The sequence below is a fragment of the Drosophila serrata genome, unplaced genomic scaffold, assembly GCF_035046125.1.
Source record: "Drosophila serrata isolate PLE 108 unplaced genomic scaffold, ASM3504612v1 contig_272, whole genome shotgun sequence".
Taxonomy (NCBI): Eukaryota; Metazoa; Arthropoda; class Insecta; order Diptera; family Drosophilidae; genus Drosophila; species Drosophila serrata.
The window spans coordinates 2602242-2623362 of record NW_028257170.1 but is presented as its reverse complement, the minus strand read 5'-3'; the positions used below and the strand labels follow the sequence as shown (position 1 = coordinate 2623362).

Genomic DNA, 21121 nt, shown 5'->3' with positions numbered 1-21121 from the left:
GAAGCAAGCTAAGCTGACAACACTGCCGCAGCAGAGCTTGGAAGTTGCAGAGTCGTGCGGCAATTTAGTTTTCAGTTGTAAATTTGAACTCGCGACGCGCAGTCTTGGTAGCGGCAGAAAGCGATCCGACGCAAGCGACCGAAGACGAATATATATGTACAGAGATATATAGCCACTGGCAACGTGCAACGTGCAACAAATATTCGTAGTTTTGAGGCGCTGTCCGGATAGTGTAGAGTGCGTCGAAAGAAATGTGCCAAGTATCGTAAAAAAAACGCAAATAAATTGAAATCAGAGTGTTGAGCGAGAAGTGCCTACGAAACACGTTATTAAAGTGCCTTCTTAGTGTGTGATCTTTTCTTACAATCTACAAGGAATTGTAATAATCGTTAAAGTGCAGCATACTATATCTTAATACCCATATATAGTATAGTATAACTCTTTATAGCCGACACATCAGTGTAAATCAAAGGATTTCCTCGCCAAATAGTTTCGAGGTAAATTTCTAGTTTCAGTCACAAACATTTTATTAGCGAACCGTCAAAGTTCATTATCACATTTATGGCCAATAATAATTGTTTGTTGAGTGGCTGCATAGTGTATAGTGTCGAGTATCTCAACTCGACCCTGACCCCGGTATTCATTAAAAATCAATTGTTTTCCACTCGCATTCGCAATTTGCATACTTATTACACACGGTCAAAAGACAAAGTACAGAGCAGAGAGTTAAAACAGAGACAAACCAAATAGGAAGTGTCCTTCGTTTAAAACCCACGCTTTTATTTTTCAATTCTAACAAGACCACGAGAGAGAGAGGTCTCGCATTATTTTGTATTATTTTTTCCAATGACACACACAGCGGTGGCAAGTGTGGGTTGTGTTTTTTGTGTGCAGAGTGTGTTTTTTGCCCCTTCTAAATCGAATTGTCAGAGGTTCTGGGTCTACTTATCAGCTGGGAGCTGGAGGAGCTAAAGGCCCCAACTCTGCTGTAATTTATAATAATTTTTCGTAACGCATACGCACCGTGGAACATATGTGGGAAGCTGCACAAGGCAGACCATAATAAAATGCTAGCAAAGTGCTTTGGCGTGACCCACATACAACATGCGCTCGCTCGCCCAGTACATAAACTTATTTGAATCAATCAGCTCTACGAGCACATTTTGCCGCTGATTTGGAGTCGTAAATTTGTGGGCATCTGTTGAAGCTTGATGATTTTTGACCTGTGCAACTCGTTTTTTTTTGCCGTTTGTTGCAGCTGCGTCTGCACGTTAATTGCCATTTAATTTGTGTTGCGCTACAGCCCGCCCCTCGAAACTCAATGGAAGTTTTATTCTCTCCGGACACGTTCTGTAATTTAAATCGCCTTTGTGCGCAGACGCAACAGCACTACGCAGCTGAGGAGTACAAGTACTTTATAGGGTTTTATTCTGTTCTGGTTTTATTTTTTGCTTTTTATTTGTTCTTGTTTTCATTTTATTTTCATTTTACCCCAAGTACCCCGAACCGTGAGCGGAAATTGTGTATTAAGTGTTCTCTGAGCAAAGGGAGCGATGGGGTAAAACCGTACAGTCTGCTAAACAGATTTTCCTGCCAAACTGGGAATTAGCACAGAACGAAAAATAATACTTAATACTCAATAATTAATACGTGGTAAAAATAATTCATATTAACTTGCTAGATAAACAATAAGTTAACCATTTGTTGATGGTTATTATAGGTAGATAATTAATACAAGCAAAGTTGATGTTTGTAATCAATTAAACCTAGAGTAAAGTTAGTTTGTAAAGTAAAAACTAAATCAGAGAATTAAGTATGAAGCTAAAAGTTGTACAGGAATCAAGAATTATTTTTTGTTTATTAAATATATATTAAAATTCAGATTTAGTTATAAAATAGGAAACGCCTAATGGGTTTCAAGTTATAATAAATAAGGTATGTATCTCGGATATTATAAAAATCAAAACCAATCCCCGAGTCTGAAGGAAAATTGAAAATTCTTGTTAGATATATGACGATATTTAGGTTGTTTCTATCTATCTATCCCAAACTAAGACAAAACTATACAATTATCATCTTTCAGATAAGATTATCTTCTAATAAATATATACTAAAACAATTAGTACTTCGTTTCCAACATTTGAAAGTATCTTTTCAAACTTCTGGCTACTATTATAAATATTTCTTTCCGTGTGATTGAGATTCTCTGAACACGGCATATCACTTAGCCGAACAGCAATTACGATTAGGAGCAGCAGACTGGACGGACTACACTGGAGTATAGTGAAGTGCCATTTGGAGGGGAGTGAGTGACGGAGCTTCCGAGTTGCATTTGAAACGGACCATCAATCGAGCTCAGATCTGTGCAATAATTTGCAGAAAAGTGCTTTGAACTGTGTTGAACACAACATGATCGGCATTTGTTAGCGATAATGAATTGAACATTTCTGGAAACATGTTTGTACATAATTTGTATGCAGGCTCTAGGGGGACTCTATGGACTGTGGACTGTGGACTGGACCCAACTCCGAACTCGAGTCGACTCCGGACCATGGCGTCTGCCATGTGTCTGGTTGTCTGAATGTCTAGAGTGTCCGAATGTCTGTGACTGGATATAGTATTTGTGTTGGTCTAACTAAGAGCATCTGGCTTGGTTTTGCTTTTCTTTTATTTTATTTTTGCTTGCTTTTGGCGGGGAATTAGAGACTCTCCCGAGGGAGGCGAGAAAGAAAGAAATGTGCAAAGTGTAAAGTGCATATTTATGGCTTGCATAAAATAACTTGTAAAACTCATTCACTCCACTCGGTGTGTGTATTCATGTGAGTGCATTCGCCATTCGAACACGTGTTGTTTGGTTTGACTTCACAGATCGCACAGCTATATCTGTATATATCCGTATATATATATGTGTTCCCCGAGGAAGTCGCTGTTCAGGATATGGATGATATGTGACTGGACTCGTCAATGAGCAAACATTTCGGATTACACTCGTACACCGCCTGGGTTTATTATGCAGCAAAGTGTGCACAGTTTGTCCATTATTTTGACAGAAATATGTGGCTGAGCGTTAAGGTATAGCATTTGAAGGGTCAATGAGCCCCAAGCACAGCAGGAGTTGGGAATCTATTCTTGGTAGATATAACCATACCACTTTAGTTACTGGAAATATTCACAGATTTTCAAGGAATGTACTCTAAACTTACTACTTAATAATTTTCTTAATACCTTTATAGAAACTTGAGTAAATTTGATTTGTCTCAATTACAAATTTCTTTTAAATTGCTTCGAAATTCTCAAGTTTCATTACCCTTTAATTACTTAATTAATGTGCGGCATACCCATAAACACATCCATTAAATGCAGTCCCTCACTGGGAGGTTCTGAAAAAGATAGTTTTTAGACATAGATACTGGGAGTCTATATGCAATTTCTTGGTATGTCTGGCAATCCATATTCCTCTGCTCTTTGTACAAGAAAAAAAAAAAGAGATACACTAAATGCAAACAATTTGCAGCGTAATGTTAACAATTATTTAATAATTATTTAAACGCTGTCGCCCCAAACAACAACAACAACAAAACAAAAAGCCACCTTTTTTTCCTTCCCTGCTCTCACCTGTGCAATCCAGTAGATTGAGTTACCTGACGCGTGTGCACTACGATCCTTAGATACAAGTTCAGGAGATGTTGGTATTGGGACTTCTCCAAGTCATTTTATTTTACACAGAAAACAATGTGAAAATACAGGGATATTTTATTCTTAATAAAGAAGAAACAGAGGAATATTATTCATTTTTGAAGTGAAGAAATAATATACATCTTTCAGATACTCTCAGAAATTTGGAGCAATTTTCGAATGATTTTAATAGAAATATTAAGAAAAACCATGACACAATTTAAAAGTGAGCTCTGTGCATTTCCAGCCACTGTATCTGTATCTGTATCTGAGAGCAGCTGGCAATAGATACGAATGCATCCAGAAGATAGCCTTGAATAATTCAAGCGCTTGTGACTCGCTTAGTAATTAACCCAACACAAAAGCCGCAGGCCAGCGATGAGTCGCTGTTTGGGCTTGGGATTGGGTTAGGGATTGGGATTGGGTCTCAGTCCGAGACTGAGAACCGCAAAGGAGGAGAGAGCAGGAGGAGTAGCTGGAGGAGGAGGAGTACATGGTGGAGCAGCTGGGGGCAGGCACGTCAAGTGGCAGACACCGAATCCGCGGCACGGCGCTCGCAGAAACACTCATGCATATATGGATACTTTTGTTCCTTTAGTTTTTGTGTTCAGTTCGGTTCGGTTCTGTTCTGTTCTCTCTGTTTATTTGTTTGGTCTGGCTTTGTCTTTGTCTCATCATCGCCATCGTGATTATCCTCATTATGATCGTGTCGCCAATGTATAGAGTGTGTGTCTCTGTGTGTGCGTGGAGGTGAATGCTTCCTGCAATGCCAACAGGTAGACCAAGACAAAGGCATCCCATTCCCAGTCACAGTCACAGTCCCCAGTCCCAGTTCCAATCCTCTGGCCAGACATGAACCTGGTCGTGGTGGGAATCGGCTGCTTCAAATGCCACAAACGCTTCGGGCAAAGCAAATAGTTACCTATAAATTGTGCAGCGAACAAACGAAGCCGTCAAATCATCCCATGAATGACTGACAAGCCCTAGCGACAATTGTGGACTTTGCCACAAATGCAACAAATGCAACAACGGCAAAATCTATCCACAACACAACTGCAACAAAGAGCGCCACGACCACGACAACGACACGCTCTAATAAATGGTTCAATAATAAATTACCTCCCGGTTCAGGTTCAGCTCCAGGATTTGTTTCAGCATCACGTTATTTGGGCATTTGTCAAGTTCAAGCGTAACTCTTTGTTTACACTAGTCAACAGGTTGCATGAAAACAAAATAGAAACGTTTTTGTAATAGAAATTGCAAAAATATTTTGCTTAATGCAAGTAGAATTCAAATGATGAGCTTAAATATAGTAATATGTTGTTTTAGGTAATTTTTGTGAAGTTATCAATATTCTAAGTGAACTTTAATAGAATGGCCTCGCAACGATAGCTTTTTTCATATTATTTAAACATTTGTTGGATTTAAAAAACAGGTACTTCTATAAGTCACCTTTATATCCTTACTTTTTCTATTAAATTTCTAGACAAATGTAATGCTGCTTTCCACATAGCTTTATATTATAAAACATTATCCATAACATTTTTTTTTTATACCCAGGAAAATTCCCTAATGACTTTCAGTAACACCTTGCAATTTTACGAGTAGTTTTTATAGTTTCCCTTATCCAACACTTTGTTGATCAGTGTTAGCGACACCTTGCCTAAGGGGATCGGTTGTGAGTAGGATGTCAGATCGCGCCACCTTCGTGATTTGTGGCTTTAGGGCACATGTGCAACAACAGCAAATGCAACAAGCTGTAGCAGCAGCAGCAAGCAAACCAGCAACTTGCAACAAGCAACTTGCAACTCGGTGGTCCTCCCCCCCAAAAAAAAAAAAACTCCTGGTCAAATCCGTCTGGTCGTCTGACCGTCTGGCTTTTGGCCGCCGGATTAGCATTGAAATTGACTTCGTGCTGTGCTCATTAAAATTTTACGTGCATAAAGTTTATTTCGATTTGGCCCCGGCGTGTTTGTCGCTGCAGCAGTTATCCTCCCCATAGTTGTCCCTCAGTTCGAAGTTCCACAGAATTACATTTCGTGGTCGCAGGTTTTAGAATACTTGAGTTTCCCAGAATTCCAAAGAATTTCTTTCGTCGAATTTCCCCCCAAAAACAATCAGGGAAACAAATAATTTCAGCTACCCGTTTTGCACTTCCTTATTGGCCCGAATCTATGTACGATGAACCCTTTAAGAATCTATAGATGACTACGGTTATTGGAGTTTTAATGTCTTTTTGGCCGGGTAGATGCATTAACAAGTTTACGGCCGTTTTGGAATTGATGTGGCTAACAACTTTTTCAATTACCCAGTCCAAGTACAAGTACAAGTTGAAGTCCAATGGCGAGGAAAGCTGCAAAAGCAGTTGAGCAAACACAGACACTCAGATCAGATCGTCATCATTGTTGTGGAGTTGCGACTTCTTGCTCGACCGTTTCGTTATTATGCCATAAAAACTCGTTTTCAGCTGATTTAGCCGAAGTTCATGATCAGCTGTGAACTGAAAGTGGTTGATTGGAGCAGCAGCAGCAGCAGCAGCCAGCAGCTCCTCCACAGATCCAGAAGAACCTCCAGCGGATACCGGTTTTTGCCGCTACTCGTGCCCCGCCAATTGCACTCTCGTAATTGAGAGTCTTGATGCTGATGTAACAGCAACTTGCAACGATTCATGGCACCAGTCATGGCACCAGCAACTTGCAACAGTTTTTCTGGCTGCCTTTGAAGTTGCCACGAAATCGAAACGGGCTTTGTTATCGCAAAAGCCCTTCCTCCGCCCATAACCCATAACTGTGACAGCATCCGATTTTATTCCCTATTGGAATTTTCAGCACCCAATCCAAAGGGACCAATGCAAGCAGTGACTTCCTGCAAGGGAGCGTTGCTCCAAAATGCAAACAACAATTTGCAACACCATACCGAGTGTGTGTAGAGAGAGAGGGGGGGTGTGGCATGCATCTTCCAAGAACACTGCTGCCGTGGCATTCCGGCCGTGCAGCCAGCATGACAGCCTAGACCTGATCTATTTTCGTCTCACTCTCGGTGCCATCTCCATATCGCCATATCGCTATATAGCCATATAGCCATATATATTTGTATACTCCTGCCCCCTTGTGTTGCATTGCGAAAAATTGGCCCCACACATGAGGAGGCAAGTCTGTACACGGAGAGAAATTAAGAATGATTTCAAAGTTAAATCAATTCAAGAAAGAAATCATAAAGAACATATAAAATTTTACTTAAAAGATTCCTGAGCTTACTTAAATCTATATTTTAAAGTGAAAATCAATCACTAAAATAAACAGTATCTTATGAATATATAAACCCTAATTAATCCCTAAATCAACCCATCTTCATTAACTTTGAGACTCAAAAAGAACTAATTTAAGTCAAGTAAAACCCATGATACATGACTCATTCAGGTCTGATTTTTAGCTCTGCATTTATATCCCCTATATACCTATATAAATATATATATATATTATATATATATATATAACTATATAAAAGTCTCTCCTCCGCCCCCGCAATATGCACACACTCACACACACACAACCAATTTGTAGGTGTGGCCGGAGTGATCCGAATCAAATGTGGCATCTGCATGGGCACGGACATGGACGTGCTCTTGGATTCCCCCTGCGGTGGTGCCTTGTGGACTTTGACTTTTGTGAATATATGTGAATGTGAAATGTTGGTGGTGCCAATGACGTTCTGCTGATGGCCAATCCGCAACAGATCAAGCGGAAATGTGACGTTGATGGCAAATAAATATATATATATATATAAAAGTTCAAAGATATATGTGTGCAATGTTTTTTCTGCACAAAACATTGGCCAAATAATGCCTACAGGGGGAGTGCAAAATAAAGCTCTAATAATAGAAAATAAACCAGAATATTTGCACTGGTAATTGATACAGGAAACATGTGGAATAGGAAATCAAATGGAGCAGCAAAAAAAAGCAGGAAATTGCTACAAAAATTTAAGCAAACAAAAGATAAATCGGAAAATTTTATAACTCTGAATGTGGAGCAGAAAAACTAAAATCTTTGAAGAAGCAACTTTACTGATTCTTGAAGATATAAAGCTTATTCTGAATTTACTATGGTATCTTTTTATATTTCTAGTAAGACTTGAGATATAAGCTTTAAAAAATAATTAGCCAGCAAATAACACTTGTAATTTGCTTAGTAATTTTATCATGTCTAAATTGTGCTATAAATTCATTATTAATTTGCAAATATTAACAGCTTTTCAGACCATAAATTGTTTACCTGTTTTCATTTATGACTAATAGTTACTCGCATTACAGTTTTAACAGTTTTAGAGCTTGATTTATAGTCCACATTTATTCACTTGCTTATTGTTTATTTCCACATTCCATAAAATTTATATTTATCGCTACTCAAATATCAAATTCCTCAGGCGTCTTATATAATCCAACTGTAATGTTCCTGCAGACAAAGCTATTTTAATCAATTGATGGAATCCCGGCACTTTGCTCAACCCACAACATTAATTTTGCAAGACAAATTAAAAATAAATAACAAAAAAACACCAAAAATATCAATTGTTGGCCATCGAAGACAATTTGGCAAATCTAACGGTTTCTCTCATCCACCCAAAAAATAAACAATAAATAAAAAAATAAATAAATAAAGAAACAAAATATATAAAACCCGATTCCGCTTACACATGATAATTATCAAACGCTGGCGGCTCTTTTGACCAGGTGTGGCCCTTTTTTCCCAACAAATTAATTATTGATCGAGCTGAGAAATTAGGAAAAATATTGGTAGATGAAATACAAAACAAAAAACACCTATAGAAAAGTTGGCAATACCCAATAACAAGCCGCCTCTCGTACAGTAAACACTCTGAAAAGACTCCCTAATGATTAAATATTTAAAATTGTAGTACCTTTTCATATAAACTTGTTAAATGAGATCATAAATCTAAGGAATTTGCTGCAAATAAGGTTGTTTTTCTTCTTTTAAGTACTATATAGTAACCCCCCATGGTTTTATTGGTAACTTGTAGCCAGCGTTCATGGTTTCTTCACAATTTTGTTAAGAAAACAAGCCAAGTGCATGTGCCGATGAGTGAGGTGATGTTGTGTCGCTTGTATTTTCTTTTATTTTTTATTTGTGCAACGCCCTGCATGCGTAATTTCATTTGGCTCCGACGGTGGTCCCCTTTGGTTCTGTCCCGGATCCCAGTCCACCTCCATTCCCAGTCCAAATCCGAATCCGAATCCGTGTACGACTGCACCCGCATTTTGAATAATTGGCAACAGGCTGGGCGCCACACGCCGGGACACGGCCATTCATACATTTTACTTTTTGGCCACACACACAAGAGATATGTGTATATATCTGCATATATGCTAATGCCGGCCATGTCGGCTTGATTACTCATATATACCATCGTCGGGATCCGTTGATGGGTTTTCGTTTCGTTTCGTTATGTTTTTTGCTGCTGCCAGTCGGTAATTTAGTTTTCAACATCAAAGGCGTGGGAATGAAACAAAAAAACATACATATATACACACAATGATGGAATGATATATGCGCTGATCCCGGCCAGGATTCAGACAAATCCTCGCCGCAGATTTATGGGCAGGCACTCGAAATGCCGAAAGCCAAAAGCCAAAAGCTGAACCCCAAAAGCCGCCAATGGAACGGAAATTTGTCGCCCCAAAAACAAATTGAAAATATCTCAAGCCCAAGAACCGGCACAAAAAAGCATCACAAGAACAAAAAGATACTTTTGTATCTGTTGTTATGGTGAAATTATTATACCCTTTCGGTTTCCCTTTTTTTTTTGCCTGTAAAGTTCTGAGAAATCTGTTGCTATTTGGAAGTTTTGCATGTTAATAAAATATATTTTTGTTTTAACAGTAACTTTATTCTAGCAAAGATATTTTTGTTATGGGAGTTTAAGGTCTGTGAAAACGTTTTTAAATTAAAAACAAACCAAAAACCACAAGGAGTAGTTTAAAAAACAATGTTATATTAAACTTGCATAAGTATACATTTTTCATTTCAATTTCTGCTTAAACCTTTCTATATCCCTACATTTATAAACAGTTTCCTTAAATTAATAAATTAATATTTTACAAACTCTTGTAGGTACCTTATATTTAATTTCTTAAAATTATTGACTTTTCAAAAACCTTTCTTTGAAGTTTAATATTAAAATTGTATATTGAAATAAAGCTCGCGCAAGCTTTAAATATAAAAATGAGATACAAAATAAGTTATTTTTAAGGTAAACTATTTATTTACCACTTCTACTACACAATTCCTTGCTGCTTTCACGCAGTACAAATTTATAAATTACCTTAACTTTACTTAAAATACAAAATTATAACCTTAAACAGAAAATCAAAACCCTGTGTTTCATGAGGGTTATTACTTCAGCGTAGGCGACAGCCACAAAAGTACAAAATAAAATACAAACAAGGCTTTAAAAAATATTACAATAAAAATAACAAGAAAATTAACAGCAACCACATTATAAACACAACAACGATGACAATGACAAGAGCGCGGCGTCCGATCGATGCGCACATTTGGGTCAATGACGACGAAACTGAAACGCCGACGAAGCGACGATTCCAATGATTTAGAACTTAACCCCCTCTTACGGATCGGATCGGATCGGATCGGATAGGCTCCGAGCGGATCAAAGATGCAGACGGCACCGGCACCGAGAACATGGAACATGGAACTTTGGTGGTGGTGCTTGGAGCTGGGATCTGGGAGCAATCAAGCAGAAAATGTTACGAAAAATCATTATTTTAGCATGTGGCGACAGGGGCTTATACAACGATACCTCCCATGAAACACAGAAAATATAAAAATATCGTCTTTTGGAGTATAATATTCCTAAAAATTTTCAATTTTATTACAAAATTTATTCATAGGGAATTGATATAATTTTCAAACGGTTCTATTGAAGTTCAGCATTTCAAACAAGCACAAATTATTTCAGGAAATATAAGAACAGCTTAGAATGATATTTTGGTAAATAAGATGTATAACAAAGTGTATAGAAATCAGTAAAAAAATGACAACAAATTGTTTAAAAATTGCATACAAATTACCTAAGACTTTAATTAACTTCAAGTCTAGTATTAGACTTAAAATTATATTCCTTTTCCGGGAAAGAATCTTCCTTTCTAGCGAGTCAAGTCTATGGGATTTTATTTTCTACCACAAAAAGTTGACCTAAGATGACTTCAAAAATTAATATTACTTTATAAATGAAATATTATATTTTTTGATAGTATTTATTTAATTTTTTATTGTGTAGATCCAAAAAAAAAGACCCCCGAAGCAAGACAAGACTATCGAGCGGGAGGAAGTGGTTGTCGTTGTGTGGTTCGGTTGATCGGCGATGATCATTTTGTTCAATCGATTGTAAACGATGCGTTGCGATCGTTGCTGCGGCTTTGATCAAATGACAAAATTGATCATTTTCTGTTTGAATGGATTTCGATCGGCGACCCCCTTCGACCCCTCTCTCGATGCGACAAACAACAATTGATTTATGTTCGCGTCTCTTTCTCCCACTCCCTGTCTGTCTCTCTCTCTTCTGGGTGGCATGTGCAGCGAAAAACAAAACAAAAAATAAATAAAAACAGCAATCGCTTTGTTACCAATAAAATAACCAACTTTTTGTGTTGAGTCAAAAGGCGCTATAAATCAAGCAGCGCGCACCTTTTTTTTCTGTTCCCCCCACTGTCCATTTTCCAATCGAAAACAAAGCCAAAGCTCAATCCAAAACAAAAAAGCAAAAAATGCACAAACTAAAATCTGAGCAACTGGCAAATTAGCAACAAATGCGAAGAAACATTTTCGCATTGCAACAATTAATGGCAAGCCAACCAAGGATCGGGATCGGGCTCTCTCTCCTCTGTGTTCAGTTTCAAATTCGATTTCACATTCCCGTAGGGGTGAAATCTGCGTTGGGCTTTCCAGCTTTTTGAGTTTTTCAACTTGGCACAAAAAAAAAAAAACGCTGAAGGTAATAACCAAAAATTAGCAAAAATTGCCAAAAAAGTTTGACTTGCATGATTTATCTATAATTTTCCATCGCCATTGCCAGGCGGTGCCAGTTTTTTGAATATTTTTGCGCATAGACATTTTGAATGCACAAAGAGAATTTGTATTGTTTTTTAATATTAATATTTAAGAGGTGCATATTTGTTAAACTATAAAAGAACTAGATTATTGAAGGGACTAACTATAATTGCAGTTCAGTTTAGGAATCTTTATTACAGCTTATTTATTTATTAACAGGGCTAAGACTTACTCTCCTTAGATCTATTTTTTCTACCCGTGTAGTTTTGTAGTACTGAGGCGGCCAAATTGTTGCCACACTCGCCATCTCCGATATGGCCAACTGTCGGACAAACATGGGAGGGAGACCTCGAACATTCAGGCCTCCAAAATATAACCAAATATCCAAGTATCCCCCTCTGACGACGTCTGACGTCGGACAGTCTGGGCCCATTTTTAATGCGCTTTCCAAGTCAGTCTTTGGGCCTCGGTTTTTTTTTCGCCAGGCCAGGCTTTGGTTTCTTTTATCGGTTTTCGGTTTTGGTTTTCGGTTTCCTTTCCGCAGCTTAACACTTGCGGGTGTTGCGGCCTGCACAATTTCTGGCCGGCCAAACATGTAATCGTAGTAATAATAAAAATTTGCAAATGATTTCGTTACTCAATCTGCAATCTTTAACCCACTCTCTCCCCTCGTTTCCATCCTGGTCTCCTTGCAGTCCTGGTTATGGCATCCCGGCTGGCCGCTGGCAACGTCCAATGGAGCTCTGGTGCTGCAGCTGAGCGACGCTGAGATTGCGCACGCACTTCGCCCGGCGGAGCTGTATCTCTGCATCAAATTGGGTAAGTGGGTCGACGGGGATCAGGGAAGGGTATTTGGGTCTAGCCCTTCGGTGGACCTATCACTATGATTAGCCAGAGTCGGGCACACAACCGGCAATCAATATAATCGATTACTTACGGCCGCTTGATCAATTTAAATGAAACCAGAATGCGACCAGACTTATCTTGATGCCAATTACTTAGTCGGGTTAAACGAATCTCATACGCTGATGTAATGATTTTATTCAGATATTTATATTTATATTTACTTATTAAACTCTTCCAAGTAACCTATAATTTTCTTGGTTATTTACAGAAGCATCTGCGGATAGCGAAGCAGACTCCATTGCCCGGCTCTATGCTGTTTGGCGCTCATCCCGCAAGGAGGAGAGCATCCAGAGTCACTGCATCGATCACACAAATCCCCGCCAGCTACCACTGAGCGTGCTCCAACTGGAAATGACCACGGCAGCGGCAGCCCTAATGGCGGCAGACAGCGGTGAATTGCCGCAATTGCTGCAGAATCTGCTGGTGAGCGTGGAGCGTAGCATTGAGCGTGTGTCGCTCAATGAGTTGCAACTGCAACAAATGCATCCAGGAGAGGATCTACTGGATGAGGCCAACAACAACAACAATAATAACAATAACAATAATAATGGTTGCAGTCACAGCCAAAGCTTGGTGGGATCACCCAAGTGTGCGTTGCGACGCAGCGATTTGATAACCAAAAACAAACTCTTCAACAGCCGGTACATGATCCGGCGTCTGACCAATCGGCAGGATAGCATGAACTCCACCTCGTCGGGCAACAGCAATGTGAGCGACAGGAGCAGCAGCTCTAGCTCCGGATCCAGTGCCGGCGAGGAGCTGCAGTGCAGCAGCAATGAGGCCAAGAAGCGGAATAGCAATGGCAACGAGGCCAGCGGAGTGTCCACATCGCCGGCTCTACCTCTCTTTTGTCTGGGCAACTCATTTCCGCACATTGATAGCGATGAGGAGCCAAGCGATTGCGGCGGAGCGGAGAAGCATCACAGTTTGGGTGAGTCTACGTTACGTATACATAATGCGATATTACGCATGCGCACCGTTGGCCGGTGGCTATAAGCAATTACTTTTGATATCGGAACGGAATATGTAGAGTAAGCTTTTTCATGCAGTGAGAAATTTTTAGATTTGGAAAGTTATATCCTTTCTGAATCATAATCCATTTTGACAAGTTAAAGCCTATACAAATCTCTATTAATATATAGAATAGAATATAAACATGAGAAATCAGACTAGCAAGTCCAAAACTAATCTTAAACTTCTTGAATCTCTCTTTACATTTTCTGCCTTCTAAAACCCCTTCAAAATTCCTCTCAGTGTACCTGCAACAGTTGCAACAGAGCGACCAGTTCGTGGCTCGCGCTTATCGCCATTTCTGGGCGTGATTTGTCTTATTTGTTTTAGCTCCATGGCCCGTATGCAAATCTCTTAGCCCGAACTATTCAATTAAACGCCCCGCAGCCAAAAGTCGAGCCAACCCAAAGTGGAGTTAAATTTGCGATCGTTTCGAACGGCGCTTTGAAGTCTATCGAGTTGGTGGTTTTGTGGGGCCTAATAGGTACGCCTTGATAGCATTCGATTTTAGCGCTAATTTGATATATTTTCTGTTCATAAATGCTGCCCGACATTTAAATCAATTAATAGCCGCAGATTGATCGCTTGAGATTATAGCTGAAACTAGAGTTTTATGCCCTGAATTCTAGCGAAAGTATGCAAGAGTGAAATTCGAGTAGAAAAAAATTATGCCAAAAATGTGGTTCACTTTCAGATGCTATCTTAATTGTCACAGAAATATTTCCGGTTTTAATATCGTTTGGAACCTCACCCAACATTGTCTTTATTGCCTTTTTCTTTATTATTATTTTTCATATACAAAAATAAATGATTTGCCAGAAACTCAGTTAACTGACAACGCTATCCATTAAAACGTAATCCATTCTCAGTCTCAAGAATTGCCACTTCTATCGGTGTATATCCATTATTTCTTGAAAATCTTAAAAGCCGTTCTTTATTGGCGGCTGAAAATGCCCCTTTTAAAATGCCCGATCGTTCACAGAGGAGTAGAGGAGGAGGTGGGTCTGCCGGCAGCCGTGGTTTTAGCCATTAGCCATTAACATCGACATCCCACGGCATCCGGCGAGACGCGGTTAGCCGCAAAATATCGTTGTCTCTGTGGCAGCGACAACGGTGCAAATTCCTTTTAATTTGTCAAAAGCCTAAAATATGAAAATTAAATGAGAAACCAAAGCAATGCTATGCGGAGCTCCACTGTGGCAAACTGTGGAAACAGTGGGTTTATATTATTGTTTGTAAATTTAACTTAGAGTTGAGGTATTAAAATTTTAACTAAAAGGGTTATTTACTTTAAATTCAAACTCTCTGGCAGAAATTAGGAAACCCTATAAAGGGTTTGTATAAGATTTGAAACACAATACTGAAGTATAACTGATTATCACACCATCAGAGTTTAAAGAGTAGGTTTATTGACTCAAAGGTTTCTTTTTAATGAAATATCTTTGAAAATCCATTAAAAAGATGTCTAGGAATGCAGTTTAAACGTGGTAAAAGTACCATAAGTATATCTTTAGATATATTTCAGCATAAACTCCCATCTTTTCCGGGGATTTCCCACCACTGTTCCCTGGAATGCGTTCAACTGCGGATCTGGGCTGGGTGTGGGTGCAATTTGCAAGCGGACATAAATCAGTCCAACAAGTGCGGGGGCTATTGTGGTCCGGGCTATTGAATTACAATGCGGCGGGTCGCATTCGTTTTTTTTTTTTTTTTTTGGCTCTCCGCCATCGGAAAGGCGGCAGCAGCAGAAACAGCATGGCAACAGGTGGCCGGAGTTCATTCCATATTGGTTGCAGAATTTCCACGAGACGCTGAAATGTGCCGCATTTATCATTGGAACGTATTTGTCGCATGCGAAAGTCACCGTGGGGAAGGCGGAAAATTTTAAATTTATGACGAACTCGTTTTCGGCATGGCTTTCGGTTAGCAGAGCCAAGGCTTTTGCTCCAGCCACGCCCCCTTCCTAGATGTGGGCTGTGAGCGAGCCCCAACAGCTTCGATATTAATCAAGTGACATTATTATGCAAACTGTGCAGATCCTGGACCAGTTTTCAAGGTTCCGTCGAGCGTTTAAAATACAATTAACCCATATTTTTACCCTCCATATGGCTTGGCTTTTTCAATGTGTGTGAGTTTTCTTGTAGCTTTTCTGGTTGCCAAGTACACGCGAAGAAAAAGTGTTCCATTTTCGGAGCGAACTAAATAATTTAGAGATAACTGAGGTTTTCTGAGCTTGGTTATCCTTTTTGGTCCTTTGAGCCGGACAAACAGTCAAGGATATAATGATTAAAAGCGAATAGGAAAGATGTTTGATCTTATTTTATTTTACAAACACATTCAAGAACATATTATAAGGTTTATAGTTCTATTTGGAAAATGATAATGATTTTTCTCTCTCTGCAGATACTTGCGAAACGGAGCTACTGCCTCCCAGCTCGATTGCTGAGCTGCCCGAGAAACTGCTGACCAGCGGCGTCTACCTACCAGGTGAGCCTTAGTCCATGTACCGGTACCTAGGTGACAAACTTTCCATTTTTCGCTGCTGCTCACCCTCCCCCCCAGTTCCGCTCGTCTAATTCTAGACTTTCACTGGTCCAAAATCCAAATTTGCTTATAAATTGGAATCGCTTTGTAACGCCCCATCGGGCAATTTGCCTCCGGCAAATGCATTGCCATTTCCCTGGCCATTTCAGTTTTTTTCTATGCTGGCGAAAAGTTGTTGGGAAAATCATAAAGTTGGCGCTTTTCAATTAATATACACAAGCTTTTTCGCACATTATCGAAGTGGTTGGGGGCCCACCCAGGGCGCAGCAATTGAGATCGGAGTGTTGGAGTGTGATTTCCCACACCTCGAAGAGATCTCTTTTTTTTATATATATAAAGCATCGTCCTTAACGATCACTCCCCACCTCTTTTTATATCCCCTTTGCAGGCACACGCACCCTACGAGGCGACCCACTTGTGAGCGTGGATGCGGCCTGTGTGGCGTCCGCCGGCCTCAATTGCTATGAGCTGGCCACGCTGCTCCTCTACTACAGCACAATTCCAGAGCGCAGGTGAGTCGGGGGATCAGTGGATCAACACTGGGAATAACTAGTATTACAAAGAAGACTTTAAATAGCTAATGAACCTGTGTTTAAGTAACTTCAAAAGCTGTCAAATCTTGAATCTCTTTCTATATAAAAGATTATATTTAATACAAAAAAAAATCCCATATTTTCTCACTCTGCACGTCTCAATTTCCATATCTGAATCAGAATTAGAATCAGCTCTATCGGTTTAGTGTCAAAGTAACGCATGGGAATGGGCTCAACGAACAGCTGTGGGCAATCTACAGAGCCACAGACCACGACCAGAGTCAGAATCAAAAAAACCAGAACCAGTACGAGTTCGAGTACAAGTCCCAGAATCAGCATCTGCATCCGAATCAGGCATTTCAATTTGTCTGGCAATAAGTTCATAGACTCACAGTCCCCTCCCTCCCAAGTACCTACCAGTCGTCGTTGGCCCATCCATATTTACGAGCTGATATGCAAATGCGCCAGCCAACTCTGCCAAGTCAGCCAAATGGCGCTGGGAACGATGCGGAGCTGTATTTAAGCCTTTAAGACGGTTCCCACTCCGACTCCCGCCTACCCCGTTCCGTTCTTGGCCGAATGCATGTCAGTCAATTTGCCACTTTGGCTAAAAGGAAACATGCAACAGTAACAACAATAATAACAACAACATCGAACAGCACTTGCATTGTGAGCCAGAGAGAACTTAGCCTTAGAAAATAGAACAAAAGTCTGGTCTAAAAGTCGATAAACACTGTCCAACAGGGTTGGCTATCTGCCCCAGATCTTCGATTGAATGGAGGCCCTTCTATTGAGTAAATACATAATCAGGGCAAATTTTGAGTTTATAAAATCTAAAAGAAACATAAAAAAGATTAAGTGCAAGAGGGTTTTGAATAAGATTTTCGATTAGATTGAAAAATTAACTTAAGCACATTGAACTATGACTAAAGTACTTTAACAGGACAACTTATAGTACTTTAGTTGGATATTAAATACATATAAAAAGAATTAATTAATAGATAGTTTTGCCTCTAACTTGGTTTGAGTATTCTGAAACAATTTAAATCACACATTAATCAAAATGATTAAACCTTTAATATATAAACAATATTGAAAGCCTTGCCTTGTGAGGACCTGCTTCTATAATTTTCTATCTATTAAATCTTTTAATAATTCTTATATTTAATATATATTAAGCTTATTATATTCCTTAATGCCATGTAAGTAAGTTTAATATATATATGTCTTTTTAAAAGCAAAACTATTAATATGCCATTGTAGTACTTAAGCAAAAGAGCGTTAAAAATTTCTTAACGAGCTTCAATTTACGGGATCACGGCAAAGGTCATGGGAAAGCCCAGGGGGGGAAATCCCCATGTAGTGCAGTGTTCCTTTCCTGCTGACTAGTGTAAATTAGAATTCCTCTCAGGCAGTCTTTTTTTTTTTAGTATTTCTTATATTTTTTTTTAGCATTTTGTGTGGCTGGATTTTCCGCCTAGCACGTCTTTCGAGGGGGAGGCCTGTGTGCGGCTTCCCTTTGAGGAGCAAGCGAGAGGCGATGACATGGTTAGAGTGAGAAAGGTAGCTGGCGATAACTGCAGGCAAAATGAATGATTCTTTTTTTTTTTTTTTTTATTCAGACAGATTCGTGACACTTTAAAAATTTATGATGTGAACTTTTATTTTTCTATAATGTTCGTTTTGCTGCAGCCACACGATTCCTGGAAATATCAGAAATCTGTGAAATCTAAATCGACATAAGAGAACACTCGTATCGGGCGGCCACTTAGAGTTGCCAGTGCGATTCCCGTTCCAGTTTTTAAAACCACAACTCCAGCTCCATCTTTAACTCTATCTCTAACTCCATCTCCAACTCCATTTCCATCTCCAGCTTCAACTCCAACTTCATCTCTATCTCCAGCTGCATGTTGATGTTAATTGCTTCAATGCCAATTGGTAAAACGCGGCCAAATCGTGTAGAAAACTCTTTGACAAACATTTGCACAGATTTCTGCACTTGAAAAAATTCAAATTACCATTCTTAATTGTTAACTGCGAGATTATGAAGTTGTATGAAACTGAAAACTATATACGAAAGCGAACCCAGAACCTCTAAAGCTTTTCTAACATTCTTCAAAAGCTGAACATCCTAAGTAGTACTGATCAATCAATACATTTATGTATATAAAATCCACCTTGATCTGCCCTAGAGTTCCAAAATTAATTTTGAGTAAAGCAATATATATATTCCCGATCACGTAAGATCTCTATTATTCCATTCTCTAGATTTTTCAAGTGTGGTTTCAGTGGCTGTTGCGCTGAAAAGCGAACCGAATAAAAACTGGCACATCTGCTGCCGCCTCATCATCATCATCAACAGGCAAACTCCACTCATCCCATACCATACCATCCCATCCCATCCCATCCCATCGCATCCAGTCTTCGGATCTTTTCTGACCTGACTCATGACGAGTTGGAGCTCCGAGACTTGACATTATTTGCGTTTGTTTGCCGACATGTGTAAGGTATTCATTAGCTGCCTGTCCAATTCCGAATGTCAGCCAGATGGACAGCAAATATTAGATGTTGGCTGAAGATGGGGATATGGATGGATGTGGATGTGGCTATGGATGTGGCTTTGGATGTTTGGTCTCCGCACAGTTTTCACCACTGCGATGCAGTGTCAACATGGCCACTTGGCTTATCCGGAGCTTACATCATTTGTCTGGGCCAGAGGTCTGACCTCGACAACGACTCCTACTCCGAGTGTGACTCCCCAAAAGCACAGCACCGATGCCAATCCACAACACCCTCCTCCATCTGGTGTGTGTATATGTGTGTGTGACAGCTTGCAATTAAATTTGTTTTTATGGACAGAGTTTGGCCGGGAAACTGCACTTCTTGGAAAGGTACCGGGGACTACGAACTACGACTCGGAGCTCCAGTATAAATATGCATGCTTGCGCATAATACGGATATAAAAGAAAAGCTCGGGTTACACACGCTTGACCTGGCCTAGGATTGTGCTCATATTTTAATGCGTCTTGCCCTACAAAATCAACAAAATCGGAGAGAGCATGCGCGGCTGTTCCCAAAACCGAAATGCATTTGAAAATTAAATTAGCAAAGGTTTCGTGCTTTTTAGTGGTCTTGAGATTGTTTTGGAGAATCTAGATTGTGAAAAAGTGGTTTAAGGTTATTTATTCTCAACTTAATTAATGAAAGATAATGTTTTTTGTAAGAGAAATAATGTTATAGAAATATGAAAGTAAAAACACTAGGTATCCCAAGTAGAGCTCTATTTAAAGCCCTTCAACAAACATTGAAAAATCTTTAGAGTTATGCATCTTATTATAATTTCAGTCAGAAGCTTGCAACGCTGTGAAGGAGGCACCTCCGACCATATAAAGTATACATATATGGTATCCTTGATCAGGAACAACAGCCGGGTCGATCTAGCCATGTCCGCCTGTCCGTCTGTCCGTCTGTCCGTCTGTCCGTTTCTACGCAAACTAGTCTCTCAGTTTTTAAGCTATCTGAATGAAACTTTGTTATTAGCTTCTATATATTCTCACTCGTATATATGTCGGAACGGGCCGGATCGGACAACTATATCATAAAGCTGCCATAGGAATGATCGGAAAATTGAGATAGCCATTTTATATTATTCTACAATTTTGTGCAAAATTTTATCAAAATCGGACTAATGTATCATATAGCTCCCATAGGAACGAACGAGAAATTTGAGAGGACTAAGAATGGCGGTAGCTGTTGTCGGAAGACTGACAATCGCCGTGGTGATAACATTTTCAGTTTTCAACAGAATTTAATGAAATTTGAGATATAGATATTTTATATTATTCTACAATTTTGTGCAAAATTGTATCAAAATCGGATTAATATATCATATAGCTCCCATAGGAACGAACGAGAAATTTGAGAGGACTAAAAATGGCGGTAGCTGTTGTCGGAAGACTAACAATCGCCGTGGCGATAACATTTTCAGTTTTCAACAGAATTTATTCAAATTTGAGATATAGATATTTTATATTATTCTACAAATTTGTGGAAAATTTTATCAAAATCGGACTAATATATCATATAGCTCCCATAGGAACGAACGAGAAATTTGAGAGGACTAAGAATGGCGGTAGCTGTTGTCGGAAGACTGACAATCGCCGTGGCGATAACATTTTCAGTTTTCAACAGAATTTATTCAAATTTGAGATATAGATATTTTATATTATTCTACAAATTTGTGGAAAATTTTATCAAAATCGGACTAATATATCATATAGCTCCCATAGGAACGAACGAGAAATTTGAGAGGACTGAGAATAGCGGTAGCTGTTGTCGGAAGACTAACAATCGCCGTGGCGATAA

At 39.3% G+C, this 21121-nt stretch overlaps 1 protein-coding gene and 1 long non-coding RNA gene across 7 annotated transcripts in view; one reads left to right on the top strand and one right to left on the bottom strand.

Moving 5' to 3' along the window:
- The window catches only part of LOC147643481 (uncharacterized), a 162682-nt gene that overhangs the window by 104624 nt on the left and 36937 nt on the right, over positions 1-21121 (bottom strand). The gene's annotated exons all lie outside the window — the stretch shown is intronic.
- The window catches only part of Pura (Puratrophin-1-like), a 54873-nt gene that overhangs the window by 15059 nt on the left and 18693 nt on the right, over positions 1-21121 (top strand). For 4 of the 6 annotated variants that reach the window (XM_086834140.1, XM_086834138.1, XM_086834139.1 and 1 more), the window contains exons 4-7: positions 12458-12581; positions 12877-13599; positions 16083-16166; positions 16612-16735. In XM_086834140.1, the coding sequence (XP_086690266.1) occupies positions 12458-12581; positions 12877-13599; positions 16083-16166; positions 16612-16735 (1055 nt within the window). Of the gene's footprint in view, positions 1-15; positions 498-12457; positions 12582-12876; positions 13600-16082; positions 16167-16611; positions 16736-21121 lie in introns of those variants that run through there. The other 2 variants (XM_086834142.1, XM_086834141.1) reach the window with 1 other exon arrangement.